Genomic DNA, 17,109 nt, shown 5'->3' on the forward strand with positions numbered 1-17,109 from the left:
GTGTGATTTTAATTTGTTAGCTGCCTCGATGGCCCGTATGAGTTTATTGATGAGTTTATCATTAGTAAATAAATAAAATAATAAATGATATTTTGATGCTTTTGGACAATCTGTTCAAGCCAGATCCTCCATCAGTCTTCACGGTGCCGAGCTTGTGTGTTTCCTTACAGGTATGTGATTGTAGAGTGCGAGGACCAAGATACTCAGCAGAGAGACCCCAGGACTCACGAAATGTACCTGAACGTCACACGACGGTTCAGCCAAGCTCTACTAAAGGTGACACCCTTCATGGTTAAGGTCTGCTGGGGCATCATAACTCTGGTGTCTTCAGTGGCTGCAAGTGACCTCTGGGCATGGGTGAAAGGGGCTGGCTTTGACCTGTGTGAGACTAAATGTCTTGTGGCCCAACTGAACTGCAGAAGATCAGTCCTTTGAATCTTCTGTGTTGTTTTTGTGGCGCTGACATGGCAGCTCAGAGTGATTGCTCTGAAGATTGAGGAAATATATATTTTAATTTTATTTCATTTATAATCCGCCTTTCTCCCTGAGACTCAAGGCAGATTACATAGTGTGAGTTTAGTACAATCAGTAGCAAGGACAAGGGTAGGCATTTCCATACAGTGTCAAGGACATTTCCATATACAATGTCATAGGGTAAATGAATGCAAGTTTATAAAGACATAGCATTAGCAAGAATCCAATATGGGGTTGAAGAATTGCTGAAACAAAACATAATCTATTCTAGGATTGACATTAAACAACATGAAGCACAGGTAGTATATAGGAGTACATATTTAAAGCAACAGATAATATGTAAGGCAACATAATGTTGAAGTCTATGGTTCCTAACTCATTAGCAAAACATCTGAGACCCCCTCCCTACAATACCACCCTCCAATCTGGGAAAAAAACCTTTTTGAATAATTCGGTTTTGCATTGTTTGTGGAAAACCAGGAGGGTGGGGGCTCTCCTGACCTCCTCAGGCAGGCCGTTCCACAGGGTAGGGGCCACCACAGAGAAAGCTCGTGTATGGGCTGCTGTTGATTTCGCCCATGCGCAGGCTGGCACCTGCAAGAGATCCTGTTCGGATGAGCAAAGCTGCCGTGGAGGGACATAAGGAGGGAGGCGGTCCCATAGGTATGTCGGGCCAAGGCCGTGAAGAGCTTTGCATGTGATAACCAATACCTTGAATTGAGCACGTTAACTGACAGGTAGCCAGCCAATGGAGTGACTGTAGGATGGGAGCTCCTGCTCGCTCCTGCAGCATTTTGCACTAATTGGAGCCTCCTAGTTAACTTAAGGTCACTTAAAGAGAATGTGTTTCTTCCCTCCCACTGCAGACCCGCACTTTACCTTCCATGCGATTTCTGAAGGACTGATGTCCTCAGGTACATAGTTTTAGGGTGTAGCAGCCTGAATAGTCCAGACTTATCAGATCTCAGAAGCTAAGCAGGGTTGGCCTTAGTTAGTACAGGGAATGGGAGACCATGGAGGAAGTCCAGAGTTGCTATGAAGAGGCAAGTAATGGCAAACCATCTCTTGCCATGAAAAACCCATGCGGGGTCTCCATAAGTTGTTTGCAACTTGCTGGCACTTAATTAATTTACCTAGACTTGGATGGCCCTCACTAGCCTAATCTTGTCAGATCTTGGAAACTAAGCAGGGTCGGCCTTGATTATTACTTGGATGAGAGACCACCTTTGCTCATCTCTCGCCTTCACAACCTCATGAGAGGTCACCGTTAAGTTAATTACGGCTTGACGGCACTTATTTGTGGACAACAGCAGGAGGAAGAAGCTAGAAAGTCCTACTCCAAGAGATCTACTATGCAAGCGGGTGTTGCTGTATACTATTTTATTTTATTGTATTTGGATTTCTAGTCCGCCGTCCCCACGAAGGGTTCAGGGCGGATTACAACATATTAAAACACATCAATTTATACAGTTAAAAACCACAAATAGATTGATAAAAAACATAGTATATTATAACATATTTCACATATAAATATATATATTCAGATATATATCTAGATGGTGGCAATCGATAGCAGGAGATACAACTCGACACGATAAAGTGGTGGACAACCTTAGTAGGGAGGGATTCAGATTATATTTTCATCATTTCCTCCATTTTTCAGCCAGTGGAGGCCAAGCCTGACCTCAACCATATGCCTGGCGGAACATCTCTGTCTTAGAGGCCTGGCGAAATGATAACACATCCTGCCGGGCCCTGGTCTCAGTAGACAGAGAGTTCCACCAGGGCTGATTCCGCACACGTTGGATAATGCACTTTAGCTATCGTTTGGAAGTGGATTTTTTGTTTCACACTCGAAAAATTCAGTTCCAAATGATCTCTGAAGAGGATTGGAAGTGCATTATCCAACGTATGCAGAATCAGCCCAGGCTGGAGCCAGGACCGAGAAAGCCCTGGCTCTGGTTGAGGCCAGGCAGGCTACCTTGGGGCCAGGGACCACGAATAGGTGTTTCTTTCTCGATTGGAGCGTCCTCTGGGGCACATATAGGGAGAGGTGGTCTCGCAGATACGCTGGTCCCAGTCTGCATAGGGCTTTACTAGTTGTCGTCTCCAATGCCCAGTTGAAGGGAGGGGCTTGGCTCAGTGGTAGGCCCTCTGCTTTGCATGCAAAAGGTCCCAGGTTCAAGCCCTGGCATCGCCAGCTAAAAATAACAGGTGATAGGTGATGTGAAAGACCTCAACCTGAGACCTTAGAGAGCTTCTGTCAGTCAGAGTAGACAATACTGGCATTGATGGAAGAATGATTTGATTCGGCAAACGGCAACTTTGTGAGTTTGAGAGCTGTCTCCGCACTTACTTGCAAGAGTGGGTATTCCAATTAGAGTTTGGATTCTTTCCCCATAACTTCTGCACCCCGCAAGTATAATTTAACTTGTGTCAAGTGCCAGTGTTGTGTCTACAATGATTGTTGTTGACATTGTCACAAACGAGCTGAAAGGTCATGTTGCCAGCCAGCAGCCTACAGGGATCTCTTGATTGCATTTTGCTGAGGTGAAGGCTGGGGGAAGAAATATTCCCTCTCGAGTGAGAGTTGTTGTTAATTATCTGCCCGTTTTGAGTGAGAGTTGTTGTTAATTATCTGCCCGTTTTGAGAGGGATAATCACCATGAGCCCGTTCCTGGAGAAGTAATGACAGCAGAAGGAACTAATTTTGTCTTCCCTCCGTGTTTACCCAGGGAGACAAGTCTGTCAGGGTGATGCGCTCCTCCTTGGCTGCCCAGCAGACGTTTGTTGATCGACTGGTTCATCTCATGAAAGCGGTGCAACGGGAAAGCGGGAACCGGAAAAAAAAGGTTGGCTGCATTCTCCCCCGTTCCCATTCATGTTTGTAGCAAAATTTCTGAATGCAAGAATATTCTTGCTTTGCCAAGAATGCCAAGTTGTGACATACTGGATTACTGAAGTTTGGCAGTTTTGCCTCTCACAACAGAGTCTCTTAATTGTCCCCTCACTCTTGGCAGAGTGCAAGAACGTCTGCTTGGCTTGCAAAAGGTCCGAGGTTCAACTTCAACTTTAGGTTAAAGGACTAGAGAGTAGGAGATGTGAACGAGCTCAACCTGATACCCATTGCCAGTCTGAGTAGACAATACTGATCTTGATGGACCAAGGATATAATTCAGTGGTTAAGTGGCTGGGCTGGAAATCAGCACTCTGCTGGTTTTTCCCACTACTGCCATGATCTCTGCAGGTGGCCTTTGGGTAGGCCACTCCTCTCAGCGGCTGCTCCTCAACTGGATTGTGGAGATAATAGTGACATAGACTTTGTTCACTGCTCTGAGTGGGGCACTAATCTGTCTACAAGAGCAGCATATAATCATAGTTATTATTATTAGAGCTGCTGTAGCATAGTGGTTAAGTGGTAGGGATACTAATGAGCACTCTGCTGGTCCAAATCCCACTACTGCCACCAGCAATGAAAGTAGCCTTGGGTAAGCCATTCCTCTCAGCTCCAGCTCCCCAGCTGTATTGTGAGGATAATGATAACACTGACTTTATCTTTCCAGATGGGTCTAGACGAGTGATATATAAGCACAGTTATTATTAACTTCATTTATCCATGACGAGTGGTATATAAGCACAGTTATTATTAACTTCATTTATCCATGGTCTGCTTTTCCTCTTTATGCCCCGTTGTTAGAGAACAGTGTTCCGGAAGGGGTTGGGCAGCCACCTACCCTTGGGGCCTTCTGGCAGGTTTGTGAGACAGAATTATTTCAAAGAGCTTAAAGTGACTTTGGCTGAACTTTTCAACTGTTTTAGTTATAATAAAAATAATAACATTTATATTTTGTCCTTCAGGACTACTTAATGCCCACTCAGAGTGGTTTACAAAGTATGTCATTATTATCCCCACAACAAAACACCCTGTGAGGTGAGTGGGGCTAAGAGAGCTCTAAGAGAGCTGCGATTGACCCAAGGCCACCCAGCTGGCTTCAAGTGGAGGAGTGGGGGATCAAACCTGGCTCTCCAGATTAGAGTCCTGCTTCTCTTAACCCCTAACAACAAGTGCTACTGGACTCTTTTTGATTTTGAGAATAGCAGTCAGTTTGTATACTGCCCTTCAGGACAACTTAATGCCCACTCAGAGTGGTTTACAAAGTATGTTATCATTATCCCCACAACAGTCACCCAGTGAGGTGGGTGGAGCTGAGAGAGCTCTGAGAAGCTGTGACTGACCCAAGGCCACCCAGCTGGCTTCAAGCGGAGGAGTGGGGAATCAAACCAAACTCTCCAGATTAGAGTCCTGCGCTCTTAACCACTACACCAAACTGAGTAATTGTTTTAATAGTCTGTGTTAGTTATTTTGCAAATTACCTGGTTTTATACTGTATTATATTTTCACCTTGAGTCCTCACTGTGTTGGGGGAAAAGGTTAGGGTATAAAAACAGCCCTAATAAAATAGCTGGTTGTTGCTTTTGAAGGGCAGAATGGACATGATGCTAATTGGTGCAAACAACTCTTTCACATCTTGTGAATACGTAGTTCTGTCTGTTGCCTCTCCTGGAGTGTGGAGAACTCAAAAGAAGCATCAAACAATGACAAGCGGACATGTGTGAATTGCCTCTCCTTGAATTTTGGGATGAACAAGTTGGGTCACGGTCATTGGAAGCTGGCCCGATCCCAGAAATGAAACACTGTTTTGATTTTTTGCTTGTTCTTGTTTGCACATAAACACAATTGGCGAATTGCCCTTCTGCCTTTACAGAACGAGCGGCTACAGGCGCTGCTGGCTGACAACGAAAAGATGAATTTGGCGGACATGGAGCTCATTCCGCTCCCTCTGGAGCCTCAGGTGAAGATTAAGGGAATAATCCCAGAGAAAGCGACTCTCTTCAAGGTAATTCGCACCTCTCTTTCTTTTGTGCCACTCTTGCTTGCGAAATGGAGGCCAGCGAGCCAGCTGGCTTTTGAAGATTTGGGCGTATCTTGGCTTGCTTGCATTTGATCGGATTGATTTTTTAGACTTGTATAGTGTCTTTCTTTTTTAAGAGAGAAAAAGGAATGTTTTTCAAAACATCTCATCAAATGTCTATTTTAGAGATGGGCACGAACCAGAAAAAAAATATGAAACGAGTGGTTCGCAGTTTGTCGCATTTCATGAACCACGAACTTTCACAAACCTGCCCTAGTTCACGAACCAGTTCATTTGGTTCATGAAAACATCACACCCTGGTCCGCAAATCGTCACTTCTGGGCCAGCAGAAGGCCACTTCCGGGTCAGCAGAAGGTCTGCAGAAAGTCCATCACTGTTGCCTAGGAAACTGATTGATCGGTGCCAGGCTGTCTGCAGTGATGAACCAAATAACGAACCAAACAAACGAGCATAAAGTTCGTGACAGTCCATCAGAAATGGGCTTTGAGGAATCGCCTGTTCACAAACCATGAACTGGCCCGGTTTGTCACAAACTTTGGTTCGTATTTCAGTTCGTGCCCATCTATAGCCTTTTTTTGAAAGTAGGCCCCAAAGCAGGTCTAACTCTGAGAAAAGTTACCAATTTTCGCCTGATGGCCCTGTCCTCTGCAAAGAAGATTTGCCCTAAAACTCTTTCAACGTTTCCACCTCCTGGATCTTTTTTTCCTGAAACCAGTGTCTGTAGACATGTGGGCATACCCTGGATTTAAATCATTGTGTTACCATGTTGCTGGCTTTTATTTCAATTGCTTTCATAATGTTCCCTGACGTATTTAATTCCTCTGCCCATTATTGTGTATTTTGTACATCTTGACTTTCTAGGCTTCTTAGTTACCGGGGACCAGTGGAGAATTCCCTGCCACAGTCCCAATATCCTCTAGAAATCAAAGCATAAAAATTGGCCTCCATAGTGACACTCTAGGAATTTCCCCTAGTCTCTGTGGTCTTATGGAGAAATCTGAAATCGTTCCACTCCTTCAGCTGGGCAGAAGCTTTGGAAGAGTGGCAGGATTGGATCATGGGAAGAACATGTCCTCTCGCAAGGGAGAAGGGCTCTCAAAACAGGCGAGGTTCTGCACCAAGTATTGCTCTGTCTTCATCAGGGCTGGTTGGGCAGCCAAGGTGGACATTCAACTTCCCACTTCTGGCACCATGGACTGGAAGTCAGTGGAAGGAGGAGTTGGGTGCTCAGAATTTCCTCTTTCAGATTTGAGGCTACAGGACAGGGTAAAAAGCCAGTTTGGTGCAGTGGTTAAGAGTGGCAGGACTCTAATCTGGAGAACCGGATTTGATTTCCCACTCCTCCACTTGAAGCCAACTGGGTGACCTTGGGCTAGTCACGGCTTTCTGGAGCTCTCTCAGCCCCACCCACCTCACAGGGTGATTGTTGTGGGGATAATAATGACATACTTTGTAAACTGCTCTGAGTGGGCATTGAGTTGTCCTGAAGGGCGGTATATAAATCAAATGTTATTATTATTTATTTATTTATTTTTATTTATTTATTCAATTTATATACCGCCCATCCCCAGGGGCTCTGGGCGGTGAACAGTTAAAATTGATAAAAACAAAAACTAAAATCAATATACAAATAATAAAACAAATTAACAAGGTGCAGTGGTGGGGAGAACCTTCCCCACCCCAAAGGTGGGAGGCCGACATGGCACCGCCCCCTTCAATCACCAAACGCCTGGCGGAACAGCTCTGTCTTACAGGCCCGGCGGAACGATAATATGTCCCGCTGGGCCCGGGTTTCCATTGACAGAGCGTTCCACCAGGCTGGGGCCAGGACTGAAAAGGCCCTGGCCCTGGTTGAAGCGAGGCGGGCTTCCTTAGGGCCGGGGACCACAAGTAAATATTTATTCGCTGATCGGAGCGATCTCCGGGGAACGTACAGGGAGAGGCGGTCCCGAAGATATGCCGGTCCCAACCCACTCAGGGCTTTAAAGGTAAGAACCAACACTTTGAACCTGATTCGGAATTCAACTGGAAGCCAGTGCAGCTGGCGCAGGACAGGTGTGATGTGTGACTGGTAAGGTATACCAGTCAGGACCCGTGCCGCCGCATTCTGGACCAGTTGTAGTTTCCGGATCAGGCCCAGGGGTAGCCCAGCGTAGAGTGAGTTACAGTAATCTAGCCTGGAGGTGACCGTTGCATGGATCACTGTAGCCAGGTCCTGGGGCGTCAGGTAGGGGGCAAGTTGCCTGATCTGACGAAGATGGAAAAATGCAGACTTGGCAACCGCCGTGACCTGGGCCTCCATCGATAGGGAGGCATCCAGGAACACACCCAGACTCTTTACCACTGGCAAAGTTGCCAGTGGTGTCCCATCCAGGGCAGGGAGCTGGATCCCAACATCTGGCAGCCCCCGTCCCAGCTGCAGGACCTCCGTCTTCACTGGGTTCAATTTCAGCCTGCTCTGTTTCAACCATGCCGTCACAGCCTCCAAAGCTCTGGCCAGATTGTCTGGGGCCGTGTCTGGCCGGCCGTCCATCAACAGAAAAAGTTGGGTGTCATCCGCGTATTGATGACAACCCAGCCCAAACCTCCGCACCAACTGGGCGAGGGGGTGCATATAGATGTTAAATAACATCGGGGAGAGTATCGCCCCTTGGGGAACCCCGCACACCAAAGGGTGACGGGGCGATAGATCTCCCCCGAGCGCCACCCTCTGTCCCCGACCCTGGAGAAAGGAGACCAGCCACTGTAAGACTGTCCCCCTAATCCCCACATCGGCAAGGCGGCTGGCCAACAAATCATAGTCAACCGTGTCAAACGCTGCTGTGAGATCAAGTAACACAAGCAGCGTTGACCCGCCTCGATCCAGATGCCTGCGAAGGTCGTCTGTGAGGGCAACCAAGGCTGTCTCCGTCCCATGGCCAGGACGGAAGCCAGACTGGAATGGGTCCAGGACTAGAGCATCATTCAGGAATTCCTGCAGTTGTACCGCCACCGCCCGCTCAATCACCTTGCCCAGGAACGGGAGGTTCGACACTGGGCGGTAACTGGACGGGTCGGTGGGGTCCAAAGATGGTTTTTTCAGGAGGGGCCGCACTACCGCCTCCTTTAACACTCCTGGAAAAACCCCAGAGCTCAGGGAGATGTTAACAATGGCCTCCAGATGGTCCCGTAGCCCCTCCGAGCTGGCCTTCACCAGCCAGGATGGGCAGGGGTCCAGAGGACAGGTGGTTGGCCTCATCCCCTGCAGGATCCTGTCAACATCGTCCTGAGAGAGCAGCCTGAAATGGTCTAATACGGACCCAGAAGACGGCCAAGGGGTCTCCAGTTCCCTTACTGTATCAACAGTGGGTGGCAGGCCACGGCGAAGGGACAAGATTTTACCCGCAAAATAGCTCGCAAAAGCCTCGCAGCCAATAGTTGAATTAAGAATTTGGTGGTCTCCCTGAGAGAGGGAGACCAAGGACCGAACTGTTTGAAATAATTGAGCCGGGCGTGAGCTAGCGGATGCAATGGAAGCAGCAAAGAAATCCCTCTTTGCTGCTTTCACTGCCACCTCATAGGCTTTCATAAACGTCCTATAAGATGTTCTTGCCTCTTCGTCGCGCCCCCCGCCTCCACACTCACTCTAGTCGTCTCAGAGACCGCTTCATCTGGCGAAGCTCCTCGGTAAACCAAGGAGCTACCCGTTTGCGGGCTCGGAGAGGACGGCAGGGGGCAATAGCGTCGATGGCTTCGGAAAGACGGCCATGCCAATCATCCACCAGCTCATCTAACGTACTGCCAGGGGGCATCGGATCCTGCAGAGCCGCCTGGAAACCAATTGGATCCATAAGCCTCCGCGGGCGAGCGTAAATCCGTTCACCACCCACCCGGGAAAGGAGCGGCATGCTCAGACGAGCCTTCAGAACAAAGTGATCTGACCATGGCACTGCATCATAGGCATCCAGGACCACCATCATCCCTGCCCCAAAAATCAAATCTAGCGTGTGACCTGCTTGATGCGTGGGAGCCGAAACAAACTGGGAGAGTCCTAGGGCCGCCATGGAGGCATCGTCGTCAGCATGGACGTTGAAATCCCCGAGAACCAAAAGTTTCGGGAATTCCAAGGCCCAGCTGGCCACCGCCTCCAAGAGACCAGACAGGGAAGATGCAGGTGCAGTAGGCGGTCGGTACACCACACATATTGCCAACCTCTCCTCGGCGTCCAACGCTAGGCCCACACAATCAATGCCAGTAATTTTTGGGTTGGGGAGTGGTCTGAAGGAGAAAGACTCCCGAATGAGCAAAGCCACGCCTCCCCCCCGACCACTTGTCCGGGACTGGTGGAGGACCGTATAACCTGGGGGGGCTAGTTCTTTCAAAGCGACCGTCTCGCCCTCCCTCACCCATGTCTCGGTCAAGCAAGCCAGGTCCACATTCAATGCTGCAAGATAATCTTGCAGCGTTTTGGTCTTATTATTTATGGACCTGGCATTGCACAGCGCCAGTGTCGGAGAGTGGTTTAATATCCTAGCCCCACAACAGGTATATCTTGGGATGGGACGCAGATTGGAAGGGCACCGAGCCCTACCATGTCTCAATGCCCTTCCCTTCCATAATCTGCTCCCACCACCATACCTCCCGCGTCCCCGGATCACTGGGATCCCCGACCCCAAGCCGGCCTCCTCACCAATGATCATAGTGCTAACCCACCACCCTCACAAAATCAACAGCCCACCAACTATCACAGACTAAGCTATCAAACATTCACAAAACCCCAATACCCTACCAAATTAACAACATAGACTACAGTAACTAACACACATAGTATAAAAACAATAAACAGTAACAAGGCGAGCAGTCCCCTAGCAGCAGTCTTATAGGCTGGAGCAACAAGGGGCGGGGCCAGGCAGATGGAAAGCCCAGCCCTCGATGGAAGCAGCTCCCTTGGCAGCAGCAGCAGCAGCAGTGCAGGCTACAACAACCTTTGTAGGCTGGAGCAGCAAGGGGCGGGGCCAGGCAGATGGAAAGCCCAGCCCTCGATGGAAGCAGCTCCCTTGGCAGCGGCAGCAGCAGCAGTGCAGGCTACAACAACCTTTGTAGGCTGGAGCAACAAGGGGCGGGGCCGGGCAGATGGAAAGCCCAGCCCTTGATGGAAGCAGCTCCCTTGGCAGCAGCAGCAGCAGCAGTGCAGGCTACAACAACCTTTGTAGGCTGGAGCAACAAGGGGCGGGGCCGGGCAGATGGAAAGCCCAGCCCTTGATGGAAGCAGCTCCCTTGGCAGCAGCAGCAGCGTACTAACTATTATTAGTTAGTACGTATAAAAATATGTTGCTGATGTCACTACATCACTTCTGAGTAAAACCAGGAAATGATAAAAGGTAGTTGTAGTAATTGCTGGAAGATCTATGGTAAAACCATAGAGTTTCTAGGAATCTCTGAAAACACTGTGGTAAAACCGTAGAGTTTCCAGTAATTCCTAGAACTACCCTTTGTCCCTTTCACATTTTATGTTGCAACCACCCCCTATGTTGCATCCCCCCTCCTGCCAGTTGCCAGGCTTAACCCGGCAATCCTAGATGGCACCGTTAAAAAAATGAGATGGGAGGAATAAGGATTTTGCATAAACTGGGCTCACACAGGTCTTCGTCTGTGCAAAGCTCACCTCCTGCATTTAGCCTGAGATGGAGGAGAGAAGAGTCCACTTGCCCCTCCTTCACCCAGATGATTGACGGCCTAGCCAGGCTTGTGCCTTGTCAGTGTTTCCTTTTGTTTGTGTTGCAGAGAGGGCGGTGGACCGGACAGTGTAAATGAAACCGATAAATATATTTCCAGACAGACATTGATTTTTGTCCTGTCCTTTTTTACGAGGGACAAATGTGGAGCTAAACAAATTAGGGATGTTTAGAAAGGGCCTTTTAAATGGGACTGCCTTCTTCACTAAGTCAATTAGGGTGGACGGCTAATTGCTTTAACGTTCTCCTTTAGCAGTTTTTCAAGTTTCAGCAAGACAGCAAAGTCCCTTTTCTGTTTCTCTTTGTTCCTGATCTTCTGTAGGCTGCATCCACACACTAGTGGACATCAAATGGATTGGCTTGACCACACTGTTGCTATAGTACGATAATGATACAGTATCCAGTAATGTGTGAATGCAGCCATGGGGCTGAGATGTTTAGAGGCACATATCTATCTGTGCAACTACACACTCTCTCTAATTCAACATTTGTTCAGTTCAGGCAATGATGAATGCCTGAAGCTGCCTTATATCGAATCGGGCCATTTCTCTGTCAAGGTCAGCATTGGTAGCCACTGTCCAGGGTCTCAGGTACAGATCTTTGACATTACCTTCTACTTGAATCCTTTCACCTGGAGATGCTGAGGTCCACCACTGAGCCAAAGCCTCTTCCGTGGCTAAGGAGTTGGGCCCTTTGCCTGCCCTTTCTTGCTTTGATTTCCCACTGAAGGGTTTTATCATGGGAGCTCTTCGTGGTGCATGCTTGGAATTCCTGTACTTGGAACAAAAACCCCTTCCTTGCTTGTATGAAGCGAGCGAGCTAGCAAAGGAATAAGTTTGTAGATTGGGTCCAGGTAACGAACTGAAATGGCTGGGGCAAAGGAGATCTCCATGTGCTCAGAAAAACTTTTGCACCATCTGCAAGTACATGTGGATTTCTGGATTGGGCCTGGTCTTTCTCAGCAAAAATGTAATTTGCTTAATTTTATATACATATGTATGTATGTCATTTATGGTCCGTCTTTCTCACTGAGACTCAAGGAGGATTACATAGTGTGAGATTAGTACAATCAGTATCAGGGACATTTCCATACAGTGTCAAGGATATTTCCATAGACAATGACATAGGATAAATAAAGATGAGTTTACAAAGACACAGCAATACCAAGGATCCAATATGGGGTTGAAGAATTGCTGAGACAGAACATAATCCATTCTAGGATTGACATTAAACAACATGAAGCACAAGTGGTATATAGGAGTACATATTTAAAGCAACAAATAATATGTAAGGCAACATAATGTTGAAGTCTAAGGTCCCTAACTCATTAGCGAAGCATCTGAGAACCCTCCCTACAATATCACCCTCCTATCTGAGTAAAAAGCCTTTTTGAATAATTCGGTTTTGCATCGTTTGCGGAAAGCCAGGAGGGTGGGTGCTCTCCTGACCTCCTCAAGTAGGCTGTTCCACAGGGCAGGAGCTTTGAAGGGATTCTGGAGGACCTTCTAAGCTCCATACAGGCAATGAAGAAGGGGCAGCAGCTGGTACAGAGAACTGCTTAAGTGTAAATTAGCAAGTCCTGGCCATAGGCAAGCTAATATCTGTTAAGTCTCATTCCTGCCCCAAGTACAGTACAAAGATAATAACAGACCTACCTTGAAGGGTGGTTGTAACGGTTATTGATACTTATACATGTATATGTACATACACACAGAGGAACCTCCAGCGACCAAAATCTACCCCCATTAAGAATGCTGTGGTGACAACTCTCCGTTCCTGGTGCTGTCCCACAGAGCTGTCCTATGGAACAGACAGACAAGTAGGCCAGCTGTCCGAAAGCTCTCTGGCCAAGCTGGCTCCTAACAGCTGGAGGCAGGCTGAGTGGGAAGGAGGCACCCAAAGATGATGTCATCTGGCAGCGCCACTTGTCAGAAGCCCAGCAATGACCTGTACCAGCTGTTGGAAGCCGAGGAAGGAGTCAATAAGTATTCAGGCATGGTGGCTTACCTTCTGGGTGAAACTGTTAGCTGAGCATTCTGGATAATCAGGGGACGGATCAGAAAGCTTTTACAGTAATAAGATTGTTATACGATCGATATTGACTCAATAGAGATAAGTAGATAAATCGAATTTCAGGTGTTATTTAATGGATTAAAAATGGGTAATTTAATTCCGATTAAATTTTTAAGTCTTTACAGTGAATTGCTTAATGTTAGTGTTTTTTTTAACGTATGGCCTAGTTTTAGACAATGATACAAAGATTGCACTTTCTCTCTTGAATTGGAATCCCTGACCTCTTTTGTCAAGCAGTTTCCAAAATTGAGTCTGTGTCAGTTGTTTTTTCCCTCACGGATGATAGTATCTTTTTCTCTCCCTTCCTTCCATCCACCAGAGTGCGCTCATGCCTGCCCAGTTATTCTTTAAGACAGAAGATGGGGGCAAATATCCTGTAATATTTAAACACGGGGACGATTTGCGGCAAGATCAGCTCATTCTCCAGATTATTTCGCTCATGGACAAGGTGATACATTTTTGTTTTGCCCGTCTCGTAATTTCCCGTGAAAAAGGGAGGGGCATTTCTGGCTAGGGTGATGGTTCAGGGAGAGGTTAACCCACCCATCTCAGAGTTCCAACCCCAGGTCATACCCCTTTCTCTAGTTGTTTTTTTCCCCCCCAAAACCAAAATTCACAACCAGGGACGGAAACTGAACATCAATGCAATATTAGTGTGGTCTCCTTTGGTTTTTTTTGTTTTTATTCTTTTTGGTATAGCCATTACATCAAACAGAGCCAGTTGGGGGTAATGATTAAGAGCACGGGACTCTAATCTGGAGAACTGTGTTTGATTCCCCACTCCTCCGCTTGATCCATCACAGCTCTCTGGAGTTCTCTCAGCCCCACCCATCTCACAGGGTGATTGTCGTGAGGATAATAATAACACATTTTGTAAACTGCTCTGGGCATTAAGTTGTCCTGAAGGACAGTACATAAATCAAATGTTGTTGCGATGATGAAGATTATGATTGTTATTATTGTTATTGTTATTTCATGCAAAGCTAGATGATTTTGTGAAATGCTGTCTCATCCTTGTCTCCTTTTTTACTTTTCCATTTCAACGGCAGCTCTTACGTAAGGAGAATCTGGATTTAAAGCTCACTCCATACAAGGTCTTGGCTACAAGCACGAAGCACGGTGAGCATGCTTCTATCATCTTTTGGTATTTATTAAGACACGTGTACCTTGCTCTTCTGAACGCTCAGACTGGATCACAACCTAGGAAAATGCAAACTTTGTGATTTAAAAAAAATAGTTTTGTGTGTATGTTTTATACTTCGATCAATAAAAGAATTCCCCATTACTACATCAAATATCTGACAGCAATAGATGGCACTTGTGCAGATTTAAAGAAAAAAAAGTTGGCCAAGAGCTCTGTTGCCCCTGGAATCCTTTGGGTTTGAAACAGCTCCTTAATTTTACAAAAAAACAAAAATTGCAACCTTCTCAACCACCCACCCCTTTAGCATAAACTTTGCTCATTCTGAAGCTTTCCCCCCGTCTCTGCAGGTTTCATGCAGTTTATTCAATCTGTCCCCGTGGCAGAAGTTCTCGCTACCGAGGAAAGCATACAGGTATGTGTCAGCATGGGGCCACTAATTATTGTGGGGTGGGAGCAGGGAGGTGTCTTGGCTCACTGGTATGCAAGGGGAGTTGCAAATTCAAGTATCTTGGGTGGAAATGTTGGAGAAGAAACTTTGATTGATTGATAACATTTATAGCCCTCCCTCACCGCGAGCGGGCTCAGGGTGGGTTACAGCTAAAGATGGGCACAATCCGCATTACAATCGAAAAAAACCCACGATAATGGCGATCGCGCGATTGTGACCTGGTGGGTCGTGATCGTCCACGGCCAATGATCCAGTGATCGGGAGAGGCCTGGATCGTTGCGTTCGGGCTCGGATCAGGGATCCAGACACTCAGGCGCCAGCAATCTATTCCCCTGGCAACGGAGCCAGGGGAAAGCCTGAGCTCTGTTTGCCCTCCTTCTGTCGCCCTGGAAACCCGAATGGAAGCCCAGCTTTCCTTGATCAGCAGGGCTTCCTTCCAACCACGGAGCAGCAAAGCAGAGAAGACACTCAGGGGAGGGAGGGGGAAGAGGGTGTTCTGTAGCCATGGGCACTCCAATCTCATCCCTGCAAACCCTGATAGGCAGCTCTGACAGCCAAACACAACCTCCTGTGTTGCTGAATGGGACCTGAGGGGAGGCGGCTCGTCCCCGCCTCCCCATGCCCGCCAGGCCCGGCGGCCGCCGCCAACACCCACCATTCATGTATCGCTGGGAATACCAGCACGCTCCAGTTTGACCTGGTGGGTGGGCACATGGTGGGTGCCACAGGCGAGCGGCCAGACCCCCTGCCCCCCTGAGGGGAGGCGGCTCGTCGCTGCCTCCCTGTGCCCGTCAGGCCCGGTGGCCGCCGGCACCACCCACCTTCCCACATAATACCAGCGTGCCCTGCTTTGGCCTCCATGATCACGATCCACGATCCACGGCTTGGGAACGGGAGATGATTGGCGCGGATCGTTATTTCAGAATCGTCGGCGGTGCCGATCCACAATCCGCTGGATTGTTAAAATGTTTTGGATCATGCCCATCTCTAGTTACTGTAATAGAAAGATTACAGAGTTAAACAATTAAAACAGTAAAACAATAAAATCGTATCTATCATACTGCTGAATGTCAAGAAGGAATATGCTGAAGCGATAGGTAGACCAGCAAGCAAACTTCGTATTAGGCAGCTTATTTGCGATAATCTTTTTCTGTCCTGGTGAGGTTTCTAGCCTGTTGCTGAGATTGTGAAAAATGTAACATCAAAAATCAAACTCACCTCCCTCCTGTTCTTGAGGCCTTTGTTCTCAAACTTTGGTGTGGATGTGTACCTTGGGAAGAAGCAGAAGTTGCCTGATAGGGAAGGGACATGAAATGTCATAAGGGGAAGTGACCCTGACACATGGTAAACTTATTTCAACAACTTAGATACCATTTCCCCCTTACCTAACCAACCAAGATGACTTGTGGTATGGTATTTCTAGAAGTGGTTCAGTCCATTTTCCCTTCTTAAATTTCACTGCATGTGAAATATAAGATTTAATAACAACAACAACAACATTTGATTTATATACCACCCTTCAGGACAAATTAATGCCCACTCCAAAAGGTTTACAAAGTATGTCATTACTGATGGTTGTTGGGGATTTTCCGGGCTGTATAGCCGTTGTCTTGGCATTGTAGTTCCTGACGTTTCGCCAGCAGCTGTGGCTGGCATCTTCAGAGGTGTAGCACCAAAAGACAGAGATCTCTCAGTGTCACAGTGTGGAAAAGATGTTGGCAGGTAATTTATATCTACTCAGGAAGGTGGGGTTGGGCTGAGTCATCCTGTGAAAGCCTTTGACAATATATCATTATTATCCCCACAACAACAATTACCCTGTGAGGTGGGTGGGACTGAGAGAGGTCTGGAAGAGCTGTGACTGACCCAAGGTCACCCAGCTGGCTTCAAGTGGAGGAGTGGGGAATCAAACCCAGTTCTCCAGATTAGAGTCCCGCACTCTTAACCACTACACCAAACTGGCTCAGCCCAAGAGCAGTTTTTCTACCAAATTGTTTTCACCAACAGCTGCTTGCCCAAGTGACCTAATGAACAGTTGTGATCTGGTAGACAAACCATTTGGCTTAAATACTTCCAGATTCTGATTGCACGCATTCTCTACTCCATTTCCACAGTTTCCAAGACATGGTGGCTACAAAACGAAATGTATTTTAAAGAGATTTCGGTGATAACTAGAAAACATTGGCCGTTTCCACATTACTCACCTTCAATCAGAACGCCGTGGAATGTTGCAAACAAAAGCCGGAAGATAGCGTTTTCTCGCATGAGTTTTGTGCGACATTGCACAAAACTCGCACGAGAAAATGCTATCTTCCGTGATTT

At 47.4% G+C, this 17,109-nt stretch overlaps 1 protein-coding gene across 1 annotated transcript in view; it reads left to right on the top strand.

Annotated features, from left to right (window-relative positions):
- PIK3C3 (phosphatidylinositol 3-kinase catalytic subunit type 3) overlaps nucleotides 1–17,109 on the top strand; it is a 156,227-nt gene that overhangs the window by 41,031 nt on the left and 98,087 nt on the right. Inside the window, exons 14-19 of the mRNA XM_054987532.1 lie at nucleotides 171–276; nucleotides 3,210–3,326; nucleotides 5,241–5,372; nucleotides 13,515–13,643; nucleotides 14,245–14,314; nucleotides 14,687–14,751. Of these exons, the coding sequence (XP_054843507.1) occupies nucleotides 171–276; nucleotides 3,210–3,326; nucleotides 5,241–5,372; nucleotides 13,515–13,643; nucleotides 14,245–14,314; nucleotides 14,687–14,751 (619 nt within the window). The remainder of the gene's footprint in view (nucleotides 1–170; nucleotides 277–3,209; nucleotides 3,327–5,240; nucleotides 5,373–13,514; nucleotides 13,644–14,244; nucleotides 14,315–14,686; nucleotides 14,752–17,109) is intronic.

Source organism: Eublepharis macularius, chromosome 8, assembly GCF_028583425.1.
Source record: "Eublepharis macularius isolate TG4126 chromosome 8, MPM_Emac_v1.0, whole genome shotgun sequence".
NCBI lineage: Eukaryota > Metazoa > Chordata > Lepidosauria > Squamata > Eublepharidae > Eublepharis > Eublepharis macularius.